This window comes from Zingiber officinale, chromosome 6B (assembly GCF_018446385.1).
Source record: "Zingiber officinale cultivar Zhangliang chromosome 6B, Zo_v1.1, whole genome shotgun sequence".
Lineage (NCBI taxonomy): Eukaryota > Viridiplantae > Streptophyta > Magnoliopsida > Zingiberales > Zingiberaceae > Zingiber > Zingiber officinale.
This window is the reverse complement of record NC_055996.1, coordinates 8136626-8156788: the sequence shown is the minus strand read 5'-3', so window position 1 is coordinate 8156788 and position 20163 is coordinate 8136626. Positions and strand designations below refer to the sequence as shown.

General features: G+C 36.0%; 2 protein-coding genes across 13 annotated transcripts; both read right to left on the bottom strand.

Annotated features, from left to right (window-relative positions):
* Positions 1–141: 141 nt before the first annotated feature.
* On the bottom strand, positions 142–14432 carry LOC121991856 (arabinogalactan protein 22-like). 11 transcript variants are annotated; one of them, XR_006114748.1, is made up of 5 exons: positions 13868–14432; positions 13691–13771; positions 13545–13605; positions 439–516; positions 142–345 (listed from the first exon to the last, which is right to left on the bottom strand). XR_006114748.1 is itself a non-coding variant. In XM_042545915.1 (3 exons), exons 1-3 carry the CDS (start codon positions 13979–13981, stop codon positions 272–274), a joined length of 264 nt encoding a protein of 87 aa, XP_042401849.1. In that variant the 5' UTR covers positions 13982–14432; the 3' UTR covers positions 142–271. The 11 variants fall into 11 exon arrangements, 1 of the variants encoding a protein (XP_042401849.1); XR_006114751.1 differs by lacking the exons at positions 142–345; positions 439–516 and adding exons at positions 11853–12109; positions 13198–13260 and having other exon boundaries at positions 13545–13623; XR_006114747.1 differs by lacking the exons at positions 142–345; positions 439–516 and adding exons at positions 11853–12109; positions 13198–13260.
* A 2587-nt stretch (positions 14433–17019) lies between these two features.
* On the bottom strand, positions 17020–19015 carry LOC121989909 (probable WRKY transcription factor 12). Of its 2 annotated transcripts, none has more exons than XM_042544208.1 (3): positions 18665–19015; positions 18293–18589; positions 17020–17270 (listed from the first exon to the last, which is right to left on the bottom strand). In XM_042544208.1, exons 1-3 carry the CDS (start codon positions 18931–18933, stop codon positions 17102–17104), a joined length of 735 nt encoding a protein of 244 aa, XP_042400142.1. In that variant the 5' UTR covers positions 18934–19015; the 3' UTR covers positions 17020–17101. The 2 variants fall into 2 exon arrangements, with proteins under 2 accessions (XP_042400142.1, XP_042400143.1); XM_042544209.1 differs by having other exon boundaries at positions 18293–18565.
* Between the last annotated feature and the right edge of the window lie 1148 nt (positions 19016–20163).

Sequence of the window (20163 nt, the reverse complement as noted above, 5' to 3'; positions counted from 1 at the left end):
TTGGATGGCAACTCGTTCAATGCAATTTTCTTGGATTTATTGCTTTAATTTAGCGTTTCCATAATTTATTTTATAATTTCAAGGAAGTCTTAACACAAGCCTGATCAGTAATCAACACAAAAATACAGAAACTCTTCATTTTTATTCAAACCGTTTTAAAAATAATCCTCTCGTTAACAAAGAGAGGGATTAAAGAATAACTTATAGAACATATAGACTAAATAATTAATTAATTAATTAACCTCACTCTTTGACTTATTAAGCAACTGTCTTAATGGAGAAAATAAGTCATAAGAAGTGCAACGATCATAAGCACGTATGCTAATCCCTGCTCTATTGTCTTACCTGCATCAGAAACGTAACACACAAATTAAGGATACTTAAACAATAATCTAAGACATGAGTACTCAACAACTAAAAGGGACTTAATAATCACACCGTCATTTGATGCAACTCCTTCTTCGATCGTTATCTTTGTCGCCGATATTCCTCGACACAACAATGGATGCAGAAGCACTGCCATGAGCGCGTAAGTAAAGATGAGAGCAGAAACCTTCATGGAAGCCATGCTATGCCTATATATATATCTATTACTGAAATGAAATGGAATTAAAATTGAGTACTGAGTTAATGCTTGGTTATCAATATGCTAAATGCATGAAGATATATATAAAGATAGAGGAGGAGAGCTGGGAGAGAGTAATTAATTAATTAATAGTTAGTAGTTTAATACTCACTGCGTACACCATGCGTTTGGTTGATTAAACAATCGTGTGGTTAAGTTGAATTTTAAGTGACCATTGATTTTGTCCTAAACCTCTCAGCTAATAACAGCAACTAAATTTTTATCCTACTAAATTTATTCTTAAATTTAAGTGGAGGGGGCTTGAAGTGAGATCTAGCCAGCTCTAGTTTCTCTTTTATATTTAGCACTGTGTACGTTCTTTTGAAAATTAAGTGCACAGCAAAAATATAAGAAAAAAAAGGTGAGATAAAAATAAAATAATCGCTAACAAAAGTTCAATTTATTTCATTCAGAGCCTTTAATGATTTATAATCTAAGACTCGTACTCGTTGAATACTTTCATTAAATAATTACTATAAGCTCATAAAAATTACAAAAGTTAAGTATAAATGCAAGAATAATAAAAGAGTACCGACAACAAAAGGAAAAAAAAACTTGATTCTTGGTTGTCGGAATAATTTTTCATTGTCATAGAAGTCTTTTTAGAGCAAGTGCAAGAGCAAAAGTTGAAATGAATGTTGTATTAAAGCTTTTAGACGAAGGCCTTTTTATAGGCCATCTTCAGGCACCCGAAAAATCCCTGCGCACCTCCAACAGGGCCTACTATGTCATTGGCTTATCCTCCTCCAAGCGCTTGGGTTATTGATGTGGCGACTCCTCGGTGAAACTTCATCTTTGAAAATTTATCCTTCTCCGGGCTGAGTGCTTCGACTATGACATGTGGCAGCCAACCCACGTGCACCACATCAGCTCCACTAGTCGCCCTGTTCAGCCCTATCCCGAGTGCCCGGACACAGTCCGATCGCTTGGAGCCTCTTTTTTCATCAACTTATTTTCTTACATTACAAGGTTAGCACAACAGGTAATAATATATAAGGAAAAGTAATATTTGACAGTCTCTAGACTGTCCAGTTCTGACTTTGAGTTTCACTGAAACTCTAGATCGGACCGACACCTATTATTCCCTCAACTTGGAACGCGTCCTTATTGGATCTCTCTTCCAGTTGTTTACCTCCACTTACCAATCACAGACTTCCTTGATGTCAAGTCCCTTGACCCACCAGGACTTCCTACCAGATCTCAACCAATCTGGACTTCAGCCAGTTGTCAACCCAATTGGACTTCCTTCTACCAGATCTCAACCAATCTAGACTTCGTGCAAACTATCAACCTAGCTGGACTTTAGCCTGGTGTTTCGGTCCTCTAGACCCATCAAGTTTATATCTTGCACACTTGGTAGATAAATTAGATAAATATAACATCTAACTTTAATTCATTTGTTATTCATCAAAATCTAAGTTTGACCATTGGTGATAATTGCACCAACAATCTCTCCCTTTTTGATACAATGATAACCTGGGTTAAAGTTAGAAAATAAGCATAATAATATATGCAAGTAAAAATATTTTTATGTTGTTGAATTTTCTATCTATTTAACTATTCCCTCCCCCTTTAGCATTCATCAAAACATATAAAAGTAGTGTGTAACAACAGGACAAAATAACAGTCATAATATTAGATCAAATAGTCAAGTGTATCAAAAGTGCATATCCAAAATAACCAACATAAGGTATGAATAAAATGCAACTAAGATTATCTACTGAGAAGATGATGAAGGATGGTCCAAGATCTGAGAGCAAAGCATATCCATTAGCTCGATATTGCGAGTCATCTCCTCCTCTCGAAGACTAGAATGTCTTGTCGAAGATCGGAGACCTCCTGTCTAAGACTAGTCATAGACTCCTTAAGTATGGTAACTCTATCGTCTAGAGTAGGAGGGGCTAGAGGTGGAGGCAACCCAAAAAGATTAGCAATGATATCGGGCATATCTACCTCCTCTGCTTGAGCTGGGTCAGACTGAGACTGGGCTACGGGTTAAGCTAATGCTGAACCTCTCTTCTCCAAGATTGGACTCCATGATTATCTATATGAACACTAGATAAGGACAAGTTCCTAGCACCTACTATGTCAAACTCATTTAGGGCCTTGACATCACTAGTGGTGACATCAAAATCTAATGATGCTAAGTTGGAGGTTAAAATATGGCAATAAGGTATATGTGTTGGTGTAGTTAGCACTAACGATTTAACCCAGGTTTTGATGAATGACAAATAGGTTAAGTTAGTTGTGTTGTTGTCTGACACTTTGATCAAGTGTGCAGGAAAAGTCCAGCTAGGTCGACGGGCTGACCGGATAGCTGGCGAGAAGTCCAAGCGGGTTAACGGGCTGACCGGACGCTTGGCGAGAAGTCCAGCTAGGTCGACGGGCTGACCGGATAGCTGGCGAGAAGTCCAAGCGGGTCGACGGGCTGACCGGACGCTTGGCGAGAAGTCCAGACGGGTCGACGGGCTGACCGGACGTCTGGTAGGTAAGCAAGGTAAGTCACTGGAAGGGAGTGACTGTGAGGACGCGTTCCCGGGAAGGGGACATTAGGCGTCGATCCAGCTTAGATCCATTTCGGATATCTAAGTCGAGATCGTGACTAGATTCCGGTCTCGGAAAGACGGAATCTAAGTCATACTCTTTTTAATTATCTGTTGAACCTTAACTGTGCTGACAATCTGTTTTACAGGATATACATTTGCCTCGGACTAACTTTGTTTTGCGGGAAAATGGAAGGGATCCGGGCGCCCTGAAGGCGAATTTTATCCAACCAAGTCGTCGCCACGTGGAGCATCTTGGTTTGGCGATTCGTCACACTCCGTGCGCCGGAAGGAATCCAGCCGAGATATAAAAGAAGCCCTGTGCAGAGCTTCAGAAATCAATCAAGCTGAGAACTCTTCTACTGCTGGTCTTGCTGCTCGACGCTCAGTGCGACGCCAACAAAGCTCCGACACTACGCTCCGTTCTTTTCCCTTTTGTCGGTATTTGTTTTTCAGTTTCATTAGCATTCCCTGTACGGTTCTTTTGTAATTATTATTCCGAATTGCTAGTGATTGCCCAACGAAAGTGGTCAAGGACCACGGGCCTTCGAGTAGGAGTCGTCACAGGCTCCGAACGAACTAAAACCATTGTGTCTATTTTACTTTTCCGCTGCGTTTAATCTCTTGTTTTTTCGAATCGATATTCACCCCCCCTCTATCGAATCTAACGGTCCTACAATATGGACCCGTCGACTAGTGCTAAAACTAGATGAATAAAGATAGTATGAAAGATATGTAAACTGATGTTTATGTCTAGCCTCTGACATAATGCATAGAGTAGGAATGAGTGAAATTGGCGCATCATAGCTACATCTCGGGTAGTCAGAGGCAAAATGTGCACATGACTAGTATCTTATAGTCCTGGATCCTAAGGGTGATAGACCTAAATTAAGCCATAGTAGGTATACACTGTCCCCCCAAAAAATATGAATATATGGTATCTAGAGTGACATACGAATAGGGATCATCAAATGATAGATCCCTAGGAGGTAGCATAGAAAAGGACATACATAGGATCGTAATCCTAAGAAGTCTCTAATGAGCATAAGAGATAGTGTAATGTCAATACCTGTCTAGCAGTGTATGTAATATCATTGACTTTAACTAAATTGTTGTATAGTTCAGCACATAAACCTATGTTTATTAAACTAGAACATTATACTAAATTCTGCAGCCTATAGTAATTAATGATCTCTACACAAGGAATGCATGACCGCATAAAGAAGCTTTTATCAAGATATCTAAAATGCAATGGAATATATGAAATGGAGGAAAACCTAATCCTAAACTCCTCTGTAGGAAACTTAGGGTTCATACTAGGAGTTTGAGAAGGACTAGTATCAGTATTTAGTCTCTTCCTATTTTTTTTTTTTAATTCTAAGAATGAAATTTTAAATTAAACAAAAAAAATAACAAAGTAAAGTTTAAGTTTAAAATATTATCGACGTATCTGAATATTTATAAAAGAAATGATGACCTCGGTTGCTTCTAAATCCCTTGCACGCTTGAAGGTCGGGAGTAAAAAAATTTAAATTTGAGGAAAAAGTTTGATTTCGGTAGTTTGCAAGAGGAGACCACCATGTGCACCTAAGACTCACCTCTGGGGTGCCTTATATAGGCGTGTGCGGGTGCCTGGACCAGGAGGTGAGGCATGACGCTTGGATAGGGGTCCAGGCGCCCAGACCCCAATACTAGAGGCGCCCTAACAAAATCGTGGGTTGGTTTTGCCGAGGCGGGGTGGGGTGCCTAGACAAGGTCCAAGCACCTGAGTTTGGGTGAACAACTTGGTTATATTTATTTTTTAATGAAGGTTAAATTAAGTCTTAAATTAACTTTAATTAATTTAACTTAAGTTTTAAGTTAAATTTTAATTAAGTTTAATTTCATTAAGGTTAGATTAGGTTTTAAATTAAGTTGAAGTTTAAATTAAATTGAATTAAGTTTAAAGAATAGGTAATGTTTAACTTAAGTTTTAAATTAAATTGAAGTAAGTTTTAGTTAAAGTTTAACTTAGGTTTTAAATTTTTAACTAATTTTTAAATTAAGTTTTAAGTTTTAATTAATGTTTAATTTTGGTTTTAAATTTTAATTAATTTTTAAATCAAGTTTTAAATTTTAATTAAATTAAATTTAAGTTCAAAATTTAAATTAAGGTTTAACTTAAATTTAAAAGTTTAATTAAGGTTTTAACTTAAGTTTGAAAGTTTAATTTACATTTTAAATTGAATTTAGGTTTAGCTTAAGTTTTAAATTTAATTAAGTTAAATTTAAGTTTGAAATTTAAACTAAGGTTTTGTTGGTGTAGGGAGCACCAGACGATCGAATATAAGCTTTAATTATGGCAAAAAGTCCAAAGTTAAGGTTACTTATTATCTAACAAGTGTGATTGAGCTTGCAGCAAACTCCTAGTGGATTCTAGGCAAGTGGAAAACTTAGGGGTAACCCTAGGTTATAGAAAGTCTTAACTACGGTTAGGCAAGATAAAGTCTTGGTGGGTCGAGCACTTTGTGAGAAATCCTAGAGTTAGAGATTCTATGTGAAATTCCTGGTGGTCGCAGACCAGGTAAAAGTCTGGATGAGTCATGAAGCGAGTGTTGAGCATGATGACTTGAAGTCTCATACGCTGAGCAAAAGTCTAGACAATCATGAAGGACCGGTCTGGTAAGTAAACTCTCTTGAGAGGAGTAGGTGAGAACGCGTTCTCCAAAAAGGGAACAGTAGGCGTCGGTTTGACCTAGAGTTTCAGTGAAACTCAAAGTCAGAATCGAATAGTTCGAGTCTGTCAAATTCATATTATATATATTGTTTATTATTTGGACTAACCTTGTGTTACAGAAAATAACGAGGCTGGAAAAGTTGGTCTGGGCGCTCGGAACTGGTCCGAGCGCCTGGACAGGCTCACCTTGGGCGGGTCGCTGGTACCCAGGCGGTCGGGCGCCCGAACACGGAAAATGATCCATAAGCTTATGTGGAACACGTCGATTGACCGAGCCACGTGGTCCAGGCGCCCAGAGGGGTTCCAGGTGCTCGAAACAACTTATATAAGCAGCATTCGACCAGGGGCTAAGACAACAACATTCTAAACGACTTCTGCTCTTGCGCATTGATCAGAAAATGGTTCCTCAACGCCCAAACGCTGCTCTGACGACTGAAGGCTTAATTCTTCAAATTTGTAGATCATTGGTATATTTTATTTCAGTTCTTCAAAAAGTTGTAAATCTCTACTTGTATTATTTTGATTGATTAGTTATTGCCCATCGAAAGCACTCTCATATGCGGACCTTGGAGTAGGAGTCGCCACAGGCTCCAAGCTAAGTAACTCTTGGTGTTTGTATTTGCTTTGTTTTATTTCTGTCTTTCTTGTCTCTATTCCGCTACATTTTATTCGAACGTTTTTATACGAACGTGAAAGCCACGAGTACTATTCACCCCCCTCTAGCGCAACGATCCTACAATTGGTATCAGAGCTAGGTCTCCTCGAATTGGTGAAACCACCATTCAAGTAAATTTTTTCGTTGTATTAGTTTTCTTTATTTTCTTGGAGTTGATCAGAATTGGTACAGTTGCCTCATTCCGATCAGTTTTATCGCAATCAATTTTTTTTCATCGAAATTGTTGTAACATCATTCGAGACAATTTTTTTTTGCTTTATCTTTCTACCGCACTTCTAATCCAAGACTAAGTCTTGGAACAATCCTACCGCACTACTAATCCAAGACTAAGTATTGGAACAAGTGTCATTGTTTCTGTCTTTGGAAGATCCTTTCTCTAAATGGCCCACCAAGAATGTTACAGCACTGTACGTCCTCCACTCTTCTCCGGCGAAGATTTCGGCTACTGGAAAGGCTGAATGGAGTACTATCTGAAGACCGAGATAGAAATGTGGATCTTCATCCAAACGGGCCTCTCCCTAGCACTTGTGTCATGCGAAAACTGGGGCGCACACTTGATGAAAAAGATCGAGGCTGATGCCAAGACGATTCAAGCCCTACAATGCGGACTGACAAAAGAAGAACTGAACTGAGTCGGCCTATTTTCAAGCGTAAAAGAACTATGGGAGAAGCTGATCAAACTGCACCAGGGAACTTCAGACACCAAGGTAAGTAAGCATGATTTGATTCTAAATAAACTGTATAATATAAAAATGCAGAAATGTGAATTGGCAAGCCAACTTCACTCGCGGATTCAAGACCTGCTTAACGGCCTCCATACAATCGGTCAAAGGGTGGAAAATCATGACATCATCAGGTACACATTAAACGCCTTTCCAAGGAATACTTTGTGGGCATCCATGGTAGATGCTTACAAAGTATCCAAGGATCTTTCCTTAATTAGATTAGACAAATTATTTTCTGAATTCGAATTTCATGAAAAAACTAATGCACTATCGATTGAGAAAGGTATTGCTTTGGTCGCAGGAATAATTAAAATGCGGGAACCAAAAGCAAAGCCTCAGACTAAACCCGAATCTAAAGATGAATCAGACTCAGAAAAAGACAAAATCACCGCCGAACTAGTCAAACTAGTTCAGAAAGCACTTAAGAAGAAGAAGGTGACTCAATCCACAATGAAGGCCAAGTCTGGAGTTACCTGCTATGGTTGCAACCAGAAGATACACTACAAGATGGAGTGTCCAAACCAGAAGAAAAAGAAGAAGGAAGGTCTTGAAAGCAACATGGTCCGAATCCTCGGAAGATTCTGACGAATAACACGATCAATTAAGCTTTCTTGCTCTACCAGTACAAGCGTACGTTGCTGAAACAGAGTCTGAAGCTGAAGCCGGAGCAGAATAAGAAATCGAGTCTGAAAGAAGCCACGGATCAATATCCGTTTCGGAAGGGCCAAACAATATTGCAAGTTCTTTGTTAGCTGATACTCAAATAGATGAATTACAAAATTTAATTGAATACTTATTAAGAAAATTGGCCAAATCCAATATTTGAGTCAAGACACTATAAAAGGAGATAACAACCATTAAGGAAGTGACTAACTTGAGTTCTTTGACTAAGCAAGTTCAAGAAGGAACCTCAACTCAAGTTCAACAACTTGAGGAAAAGTCAAGTTAAGGAACTAAAGGATACATTGGAACAGTTCACCTTGGGTTCCAAGAATCTTGATCTGATTCTTGGAAAACAATGAGTTATATACAATCGATCCGTTCTTGGATATAAAGTTAAACATAAATTTAAATCGTATTTATCTCTTGTTAATAGTACCAATAGAAGAATAGCTCAAGCATGAGCCCCCAAGTCTAACTTGATTAATCAAATTAGACTTGGTCACTATTGGATCCCCAATGATCAGATCCTTTATCTTGATGGACCCTATCAAGGTTATGATCCAGGGGGAGCCAATAGAAAGATCATTTTTATCATTAGATAGACTTGTTTGATGCTTGCTTTACTGCTTTTATTATACATGCTTAGACTAGGGTAGATGATGACTTAGGGTTGATCTACATTTGACTAGTTAGACCTAGGAATTTTAAGAAGAAAATTAAATATTCAATTTCTTTAAAAGGCTTTGTCTATAAGTAGTTGATGATCCAATACTCAAGAAGGCCTAGTGTCTCGCCACAGCTTGGAAGTCAATTATTGAAATGAATATTTAATTGACTAACTGTCAAATTTTGGTTTAACTCAAATGTAAATCAATCCTTAGATTTGAATTTAAATTAAAGATTAAATTATCCATCTCACAAAACTTAACTTATAAAGTTCCCTGATTAAAAATATATAAAAGAGTGAGATGCACTTAGGTTTAAAATAAAAAAAAAGTCAACCAAACTCAAATTAATTAAATTCAATTAAATTAAGTTAACTTAATTAAAATTCAACTAGAATTAATTATATTTAATTAACCTAAGTCATCTTAATTAATTTCAAAAGTATAATTAAATTTAAAATCTTAATTAATTTCAAAAGGATAATTAATTTCAAAAGTATAATTAAATTTAAATTATTAATTAATTTCAAAAGAATAATTAATTTTAAAGTCTTAATTAATTTCAAAAGAATAATTAATTTAAAAAATTAATTACTTTCAAAACATAATTTTCAAAATTCAAACTTAGTTATTTTTTAAATTAAAAATTAAACTTAAAATTTTAAATTTAATCTATTTTGATATTCAAAATTAAATTATTCTCCTTAGACTTAAATATTTTTCAAAATTCAGATTTAAGATTAACTCCATCTCACATAAACTCATAAGATGAACATGCTTGATAATTTAGAAAAGGTGAGATGGAAAATCAGGAAAATAAATAATTATTTTTATCTTATTCTATACTTGGACTTTAGGATCCTAAACTTAAAATACTTAATTATATTTAGGGCATTAATCAAGGGGGAGTAAAAGGAGTTAAGACACTAAACTATTTTCTCAAAGTTTTCTAAAATCTCAAATATACGTTTATGTTTTTATTTGGAAATTAAGTTTTTAAAGTTTAACTATTTTTAAAAAATAACTTTAAATATTTTATTAGAAAAAGAAAGTTCAAATATTTCTATCTGAAAAAAAAACACATTTTTAACTACGTTTTTATGAACTTAACTAAGTTTTTTTTAAATCTTTCAAATACTATATTTAGTTAAAACTTTTTAAGAAAATCTTTTTAAAATCTAAGTATTTAGTTAAAACTTTTAACAAAATCTTTCAAAAGCTAAATATTTAACTTTTTGAAATCCTTTCAAAAGTATTTAGTTAATTATTTTTTAAAGACTTTTATCAAAATCTTTTTAAAGATAGCTACTTAAGCTTTAAAGTTGTTAAAAGTTTTATCAAATCCTTATAAAGCTAATTAAGTAAAGTTTTTTTTGGCTAAATACTTAACTAAGTGTTTTAAATCCCTTTCAAAACTAAATTTGTTTAATTAAGGAAGAGCTTAGTGTTATAATTATGAAAGATATTAGAATTTTTTTTACTATCTTTACAAATTAATTCTCTCTCTAAACTTAGTATCTTTTTTATGTATGTCAAAGGGAGAGAGAAAGGTTAAAATTAAGTTAAACATATAACTTTTGATTAAGGAGGAGCATAAGACAGATTTTTTTAAATATGTCAAAGTGATTTACTCATGTTTAAGTTCTTTTAACTATTTCACTTATGCTCATGCATAAGTTATTTACATTATTGTTATGGTTTATTAACTTTGAACCAGGTTAGCATAATTAAAAAGAGAGATATTGTTGGTACAGGAAGTACTAGACGATCGAACCTAAGTTTTGATTATGGAAAAGGGTCTAAATTAAGGTTATTTGTTGTCTAACAAGTGTGATTAAACTTACAGGAAAATCCTAGTGGATTCTAGGCAGGTGGAAAACCTAGGGGTAACCCTAGGTTCTAGGGGGTGGTAATCCTAGGTTATGGAAAGTCCTAACTGTGGTTAGGCAAGACGAAGTCTTTGTGGGTCGAGCACTTTGGGAGAAATCCTAGAGTTGAGAACTTTAAGTGAAAATCCTGGTGATCGCGGACCAAGTCAAAGTCTGGACAGGTCATGGAGTGGATGTTCAGGATGAAGACTTGAAATCTCGGACTCTAAGCAAAAGTCCAAACGGTCATGGAGGACCGGTCTGGCAAAATATAAACTCTCTTGAGAGGAGTATGTGAAGATGCGTTCCCCAAAGAGGGAACAGTAGGCGTCAGATTCTAGGTGAAAATCCTGGTAATCACGGACCTAGAGTCGAGAACTCTAGGCGAAAATCCTGGTGATCGCGGACCAAGTGAAAGTCTGGACAGGTCGTGGAGTGGACGCTCAGGATGAAGACTTGAAATCTTGGACTCTAAGCAAAAGTCCAAATGGTCATGGAGGACTGGTCTGGCAAAATATAAACTCTCCTGAGAGGAGTATATGAGGATGCGTTCCCCGAAGAGGGAACAGTAGGCGTCGGTTCGACCTAAAGTTTCAGCGAAACTCAATGTCAGAACTGGACAGTTCGAGGTTGTCAAATTCATATTATCTTACTATTTTATTAAAAATCTTCCCCCTTTACTAACTAACTTTGGTGAAGCCTAAAATGCATTTACGTTAATGCCCTTTTTTCTATTTACACTAAAAATAATTCCAAAGTTTATTAGTAATTCCACAAGCAAAACAATCACAGCGTATTATTATAAATTTTTCTTATCATTAATTTTCTCTGGTTGTTTTATATTAAAAAATATAGTTATCTTTAGTCCCATATCTTAGAATTGACAACACTATTATCAAAGAAGGTTCTATAAATATTTTAGGCAGACGATATTAAAAAATATACTTTTCTTAGTTTTTTTTTACTAAGACAAGTATAATTAATTATTGGTTTATAAGGGTGACACTAGAAAATCCAAACAATTCGAATTTTCAAAGACCCAAATATTTTATATATTATTATATTACACACGCAACGCGTCTGCACAATCACACTAGTATATATTATTTATTGCCTAAACTAACCTTGTTATGCAGAAAATAAGGAGGGTGAAAAAGTTAGTCCGAGCGCTCGGAAGGGGTCCAGGCGCCCGAACTCTAGGCGCCCGGTGTCATGCCCCAGAGGAGTCCTTGCCAGAGGAAAATCCGGCAACATCTCCCCTGTGCCAGTGACAATCTAAATCATATATACATCAACAAACAAAATACATCAGCCCACACGGCTGGAATATACACAACCATGCAGTTATATATATTAGACAACCCACACGACTGTACTAAAAATACAATCACGTAGTTATATATATTAAACAACCCACACAACCAAAATAACACAATGTGTGCTGGCACAGCTTAAACACAGATACAACACTAAAAACAATAAAATAGCCACATGGCTAAACACTAATATAAAGCTAAATCAATAAAGAATATATAAAAGAAATCAAGAGCGAGGTAAACCGTCTTCTGATGTGACGTGAGACTGACAGTTAGGATACTCCAAGCGATACGACATATCTATGTGCTAACCTAAAAACAACATGAAAAATAAGGGTAGTGAGTTTAACAATTCAGTGGGTATCAAGCGGACATGCATAGTAAAATATAACTACCAGTAATAATCATGGAGTATAGTCTCCTGACTAATAACAGGAAATGCAAAATTGAATAACAAAAGAAACTGTACTCACCAGGACCTCCTATCCGAACATAAGGGTGTGAATCTCACCAACAGATGCAGGGTCATCAGACCAAATACATAATGTATTATGTATGAATGTCAAACATATGCATCCACAAAAATGCAACATCCAAAATGCAGCAATCACAAGCAATAGATGCAATCCATGCATATGATGTAAAATGTCCTGGTCACCCCTGACGACAGTCAGCCATCACACACGTGATGGTGAGACTAAGTGGGTAGGGCTATGCTAACTGTGCACTCTGTCATCACTACTCCTAAGTGACCGAGTGGATATGATGCTGTCGGAGTACACCTATCCTCTTATCCCAAACAGAGTGGGGGAGCTCAATGCTCTCATCTCCCTGAGTCATAGTCCAGAGGAGGGATCCCTGTCCTGCTACCACGCTGCGTCACTACTACCCATGAGCGGACTAGCGGAGCCCTTGACAGAGCATCCTGCTGCAACACACTCTGCCTAACATACCACTAACCCATGAGTGGTTGTGTGTGTAGATCCATGTAACTGACAATGTGTTCAACAATAATGGAGCCGACAATCGCTTAATATGCAATCATGCAAGATGGTGCATGTCACTAAGCATGTAAATCATAAACATATCCACCTCCATAAAGTATGTACCAAAAGGTAAATAGATCCAACAAAACGATCTAGGTACACCTGACAGGTATGGAAAATAATTAGTCCTATACACAATAAGGCATGGTAGGTCACTACCTCTATGAACATAAATACACATGGCAATAATCAAGAGGATATAAGCATGGATGTATAGCAGACAACAAATAAAGCATGCTGCAAGTATCAAGTAAAGACCTGACCTTCTAATGTAGATATAAACATAATCATTACTACTCGTTATAATCTACTACGTATATCAAATGACAATATCAAAAAGATAAGTCAAGATACCCATCTCAAAAGAAGATCGTATCCAGAAATCCTACGTCGAGACGCCCATCTTGAATCAAAGTCCTACATCAATCAATATATATATATATATATATATATATATATATATATATATATATATATATATATATATATATATATATATATATATTATTTAGCTAAATTCAAATGAATTAAATAGCTAAATAATATCCCCAAAACAAGTTAGGGAAAACCCTAATCAATATAATCATCTAACCACTCTAATAATCCTCAATCCACATAAACCTTTTCACACATGAACAACAAACTATAATATCCAACTCAATCCATAATCTACAGCAAAGGTCCAATTTTCTACACCTTACCTCAATCTCACAGCCACTCTTGTTGATCCACAGCCAGGGATGGTTGTTGCCGGAAGAGTAACTGTTGGAAACTACCTCACTGATCATATCAAGAAATAAACACACCAATTCCACAACCTAATTCCAGAACAATTTGTGCACCTTACCTCTTCTCAAACCAGCACTGTTGACTCACGACCAAAAAACATAGCTACTAGAAATTTGTGGTCGACACCTCCCAAAAGCCACTGTCAGGAAGCAACTATCCAGTTAACACAACATCATATCCTGAATTCGAACTCCATACCTCTACAAAACCTAGAACTCATAATCAATGGACTTACCCAATCGACAATTCCTCTTCGATGGAGACTTGACCTAGTGGCTATCGAGAGATCAGCAATGAAGGATCGATGATAGTACCTCAATACCAGCGCAAGGGAGAAGGAAGTAACCATCTGGAAAGACGATCACGATCAACTCCAACCAAATTAGGGCTCAGATCCTTCCCTTTGGCCGAAGATCGCCTCGTGTGGAACAATGACTTGGAGAGGAGAGTAACTGGTGGGCTCCCAGTGAGGGATAGAGGGAACAAGATGCTCGACTGATGCCGAAGTAAGCAGCGCCAGCACGATCGCGATCGGGTGCTAAGGTAGGTCTCGGAGAAATCGACGTCGATTGTGACTCGGGAGGGAGATAGGCTCGGGGTGTCGGCGCAGAGAGGAAGGGACGAGTTTTGTAGCGGAGAGAAGGGAAGCGAGGCGTCGGGAGGGCGTCGGCGGCGGCGCATCGGTTGGGGAAGACAAGGAGGAGAAGAAACGACGCTGCTCGGGCAGATGAGAAGAAGAGAAGGAAAGGAATCGGGAGGAGAGGGGTTCGGCGAAGCATGGAAGAGAAAATAAAAAGAATGAACTTAGGTTAGATAATTAAACTTAAGGTTAAATTCCTCAATCAACTCTCATCTTTGGGTATTCCAAACAGATTTTTCTCAAGCCCATAAATTCATCTCCTTAAACTCATCATACGAGCTCCGAAAAATTTCCAGAAAATTTCTAAAAATTCTAATAAAATTATTCGCCCATTAACCTTATTATTTTATTATCATTTTTTCAGTATTTTACACCTGGATCAGGCTCACCCCAAGCGCCCAGGCTCGGTCTAGACGTCCAGACCCGATCCAAGCGCCTAGACCTGAAAAATGATCCATAAGTTGATGTGGAGCCGTCGATTGGCCGAGCCATGTGGTCCAAGCACCCAGAGGGGTTCCAAGCTTCTAGAACAACTTATATAAGCAGCATTCGACCAGGGGCTAAGACAACAACATTCCAAACGACTTCTGCTCTTACGCGCTGATCAGAAAGCGCTTCCTCAACGCCCAAACGTTGCTCAGACAATAGAAGGCTTAATTCTTCAAATCTGCAGATCGTCGGTATATTTAATTTCAGTTCTTCAAAAATTTCTAAATCTCTACTTGTATTATTTTGATTGATTAGTGATTGCCCATCGAAAGCACTCTCACGTGCGGATCTTGGAGTAGGAGTCGCCACATGCTCCAAACCAAGTAACTTTTGGTGTTTGCGTTTACTTTGTTTTGTTTCTGTCTTTCCTGTCTCTATTCCACCGCATTTTACTCAAACATTTTTAAATGAACATGAAAGTCACGAGCATTACCCCCCCTAGCACAACGATCCTACATGTTTAACTTAAGTTTTAAATTTTGATTCTAATTAAGTTAAATTTAGATTTTAAATTTAATTTAGGTTTAGCTTAAGTTTTTAATTTTAATTAAGTTAAATTTAAGTTCAAAATTTAAATTAAGGTTTAACTTAAGTTTTAAATTTTAATTTTAATTAAGTGGGATTTAAATTTTAAATTTAATTTAGGTTTAGCTTAAGTTTTAAATTTTAATTAAGTTAAATTTAAGTCCGTAATTTAAATTAAGGTTTAACTTAAGTTTAAAATTTTAATTATAATTAAGTTGAATTTAAATTTTAAATTTAAGATTTAACTTAAATTTTAAATTAATTTTAATTAAAAATAAAAAAAAAATCTAGTTTAAAAATAATCATCTAAGAATAATATCCTAGGCATATGTCTAACTTTTAATTACTGACTAGCTACCAGAAGATAGTAATATTCACTTAGTAAGTCAAGTTAAGTACTTGTATTGAGTTAGTTATTTGCTAAAGGGATTACTTAACTTGATCAATGTGTTTTGATATTTTTCACCCAGACTTATAGTGATGTATTGATATAAGCATCTGAAGTCCAGACAATGTCTTATGCATTTCACACCATTCTATATTTTTAAATACACAAGCAAGGTAAAGCTAATGTGCTTGTGAGATTCTGGTTGCCTAAAACTATAAGTGCATACTTTCTAGGAGAAAACCTAGGCTAAGTTCATAAAATTTGAAAGCATAAGTTAATAAGTTTTGTAAAAGATAACTTTTGAAATACGTGAATTTTTAATAGAATAAGTCCTAATCTATCGTGAGCATTCTGTTGGATCGTGAGCACATGAGAGGGAGGGGGTAAATCACGTGATTTTGAAAATATTCTTTTTTTTTAAATCAAATACGCAACGGAAATGTAACTAAGGAAAAATATACAAGAAAGAAAAGAGCAAGCGCTAACACAAGTTTAGTTTACTTAGTTCAGAGTCTTCGCCGATTCTTACTCCAAGACCTACACTCATTGAGTGTTTTCATTGGGCAATCACTATCAGTTCAAAATTTTGAGTACATGAACTGTAAAATAAAAAGTTATCAACAAGAAAGAAGTATGAACATAATTTCTTAATCGTTGATTGTTAGAGCAGTTTTTCAAGATCGTCGGAGCCTTTTCAGAGCAACGCGCAAAAATGAAAGTTATAGTAAATGTTGTGTTGAAGTTGCTAGCCACTAGTCGAACCCTTCTTTTATATTTATAAATCAATATAGACTAATTAATATATCTGGAAACTTTTAATATAAATATAAAGTCTCATTTAGAATGGGGTATTCTTCATCTTTCATTCACATTTTCAAGCGTAAACTCATAAATGCTGTTTAAATTTTCAATCACGAGAAGAAAGAGGGAAAATACACGACTCTCTCCAGTCTTACCGAATTCAACTTTATTTACTTGTCCAATTTTAGCTGAACTCAAATTATTTATTGATCTCAACTATCAATATTATTAATCTTATAGATTGAATTAAAAGTTTATCTGATATATAAAATTAATATTATGTTATTATTTTTAATATATTATAAATAATTCTATATTATAAAATTTTATATATTATTATATTATTGCTTTAAATAAAAATTTAAATTTAAAATTAAATTTTATACAAATTAATAAATAAATTTATTCAAAAATCATTTATGAACTTTATTTATATTTTTTTTTTACAATTGAATGCACATAAATAAATTTTATCAAACTAAACATCAAATTTATTCATTCTACCTCTTTTCAAAGCATTAGAAAAACACAACAACAAGACATCTTAAGAAATTTACATGCATATATAATTAATTAACTAAACAAGAAGCCAATATATATGTCTCACAATTAATCAGTTAAGAGAACTACCAGAACCAACTAATCTTGGCCAAATCCTGTTCCTTATCCTCATCATGCGGCGGAGAATGTATATGCCTCCCCTCATACGTCGTGATCACCATCCTCTGATCCTCTGGCAACCGTTCGATCCTCTTTTTAACCCTACAATTTGCTCGCGTGCACCTATAGTAGCTCCTATACATCGACGACGTTGCAAAGATAAAAATGCACAAGAGATCGCGGCCTTATTTAGAGAGTGAAACAAGTGCATTGAAACTAAATGAACATCAATATCATGTCAATATAACTTTCAACTGATCACTGAAACCCTAAAAGATGAAAGGAAAAAAAAAAGGTATGGTAATAATTGTGTGCGATGGGGGTTGGTGTGTGCTTTTGGTCACTTTGCACGTTGGATTTCTGAAAGCAAAAGATTCTCAAGGCATGGATCTAAGCCATTGGATCCATTTCTATCAATGCAATGAAAGCACATTGATTGCTAACGACAGTTTGGTCCATAGAGTTAGAATAATGAATCATTACACGGTCATGGATTCTTTTCCTGTCTATCTAGTGGGTCTCCCCATTCCTGGGTAGCTCGTATTTTTTATTTTTTATTTTTATTTTTATTTTTATTTTATGTTATTTTCTGGACGTCTAATTAGCCTTGTAGGTAGACGGTCTAGCTACCAGACAAATTTGGAAACATAAATGATTCCTCGTGCAGGAGTCAACATCCAATTTTTTCATTCAAGAGTATTTTTTGTCTTGGTGCAACTATTCTTTGCACGGAGGAGATTAGACATCCAACGAGATATTTTGTACTCATTAAAAATTGATCCCAAGATTTATTGAGATAAATATTCATGTAAGTACCAATCAATTGTATTAACCCGTGACGACTATGCGCAGCACTTAGCATGCACGGAGGAGAGTTAAATCAAGTTATCTCTTAAATAAACTTCTTTTCAAGTACTTAAACAAAACACTTGTTTTCAAATGGTAGAATATTTATGAAGTCTTAATGCATGAGTGATCAGATATACAGTTACTTCTAAGAGTATTTCTCAAGATTTTTCCCTAGTCCTTATTAAATTAACTGTTTAAGTAATAGGAAACAGATGCATGTAATCCAAGGAGTTAATTATTAGTTCATCTAAACTATGAACTAAAGCTGTTTATAATTTGTAGTATCATACTGCGCATATAATTAATACCTTGGATACTGGGTGTTCTTGACGAGCTTCTGTCCGTACTTCCTCCACTTGTAGCCGTCGTCCAGCACATCCACATCGCTCATCGTCTTGAAGCAAAACCTCGGCTCCCTCATCCTCGTCCTCCCTCCTTTGCCTCTCTTCTTCTTGCTGCTCTTCGTCCTCACAACGTTATTATTATTACTATTATTATTATTATCAGCATTCGCCATTTCATCATTGCCATAACTGTTATTTTTCTTCTTGTTCTTCTTCCTCATCTTGATGAATCCGGCGCTGCGGCCAGGCATACACGCAGAACTACTCATTAAATAAGTGGATTAATTCCAAGTAGTATAGTTCATGAGAAGTGAGTTATAATGATGAGTACTTTACCATGGAGTAGTGGAGGGGTTTGATATGGCTTGTGGTGTTGCTGATACTGAATTAGAAGGTTCAAGTGGATGAGGAGGAGGAAGGGTGAAGTCTATCATCTGAGAAGCTGAAGTGGAAGAAGCTCGAGGAGTCTGATCCAGCCTTGGTTGGCTCAGCGGCAATCTTCCAAGAGGAGCATAATGAATCATCTTCTTAATAGATTTCCTGCTTGCTTTCTTTGGTTTAAAGGAAAGGACGAGGGTGGAATGTAGTTGTTGTGGTGTACGCATGGAGATCTTATTGGATTTGGAACGAAGGGTGCGGTGATGTGTATAGGAGGAATCACCATCTCACTATTAATCTATTGATTATTTATTTATTAAGATGAATGATGCGAGAAACTTTCATGTTTATTAACAAGGTCAATAGTCATATAAGATGAGTCAAAGTTAATAAGCAACTGGGACCACCTCTACTCGGTCTACCTGACACGAGAAGTTTTACTATTCGGCTCAGGATACCCAAGATGAACACAGCCTATCTGAGAGGAGAAGGTTTTATTAATAATAATGAAAAATAATCTCGAATTGATATCATTCTGCACAGCCTACTTAAGACAAGAAGTCCTACCGATCCGACACTCTTGTTCGTCCCTCTCAGCGTTGCGTAGCCGATGATGCTCTTGTTCGTCTCTCTCGGCTCCGCCGATTCAACGCTCTTACTTGTCCCTCTCGGCTCTGTCGATCCGACGCTCTTGTTCATCCCTCTTGGCCTGCCAATTCGACGCCTCTCTACTTATCATGTTAAATCCTCTCGCCCAAATATCTTAGCTGATCAATAACACGTAGGATAGCACATGAATTATTATAGTACGTGGAATAGCATGATCAACATAGCGTGACCCCACACGATCTTCTACAATATAAAATGTCAATGACATGACCTTTTGATACAATGATATGACCCTTTCTCTATCGAAATATGACATATTATCAATCAAAACCGGGAAGAGAGTATCATTCCATTCCTTCAGTAATAATATAAAAGGAACCCACTCCTGTAAGTAAAAGTATGTGCACACACATATGCTCACAAATCATCAGTATTTTTCTCATCAACTATTCTTTTTCTCCACTATCCTTATTGAAAATCTGACTTGAGCATCGAAGTGATTGAGATAGCACCCTTTAATCTCCATTCTAAGCCCCCCTCTTTCCCAAGTTTCAAGTTGATTGCTTGACGATCTGACTCCTTCAATGTTTGGTGACTTGGTCAAGAATACAACTCTCCGATGACTCATTCATTGATGGTCAATTAATTAAAATCTTTATTAGATAAAGTCAATTGAGGAGTAACTTGACATGGGGTTGGAACAACAATGGAAGATCTAAGACTTGTAAACATATATAAGAACATTCAAATTTTAAAAATTCAGTACAAATCTTAGAAAAAGTTCATAATACATATAATTCGTAGTTTAAGACGAAAAGAGGGACGGAAGAAGAGGTTGCACATGTGAT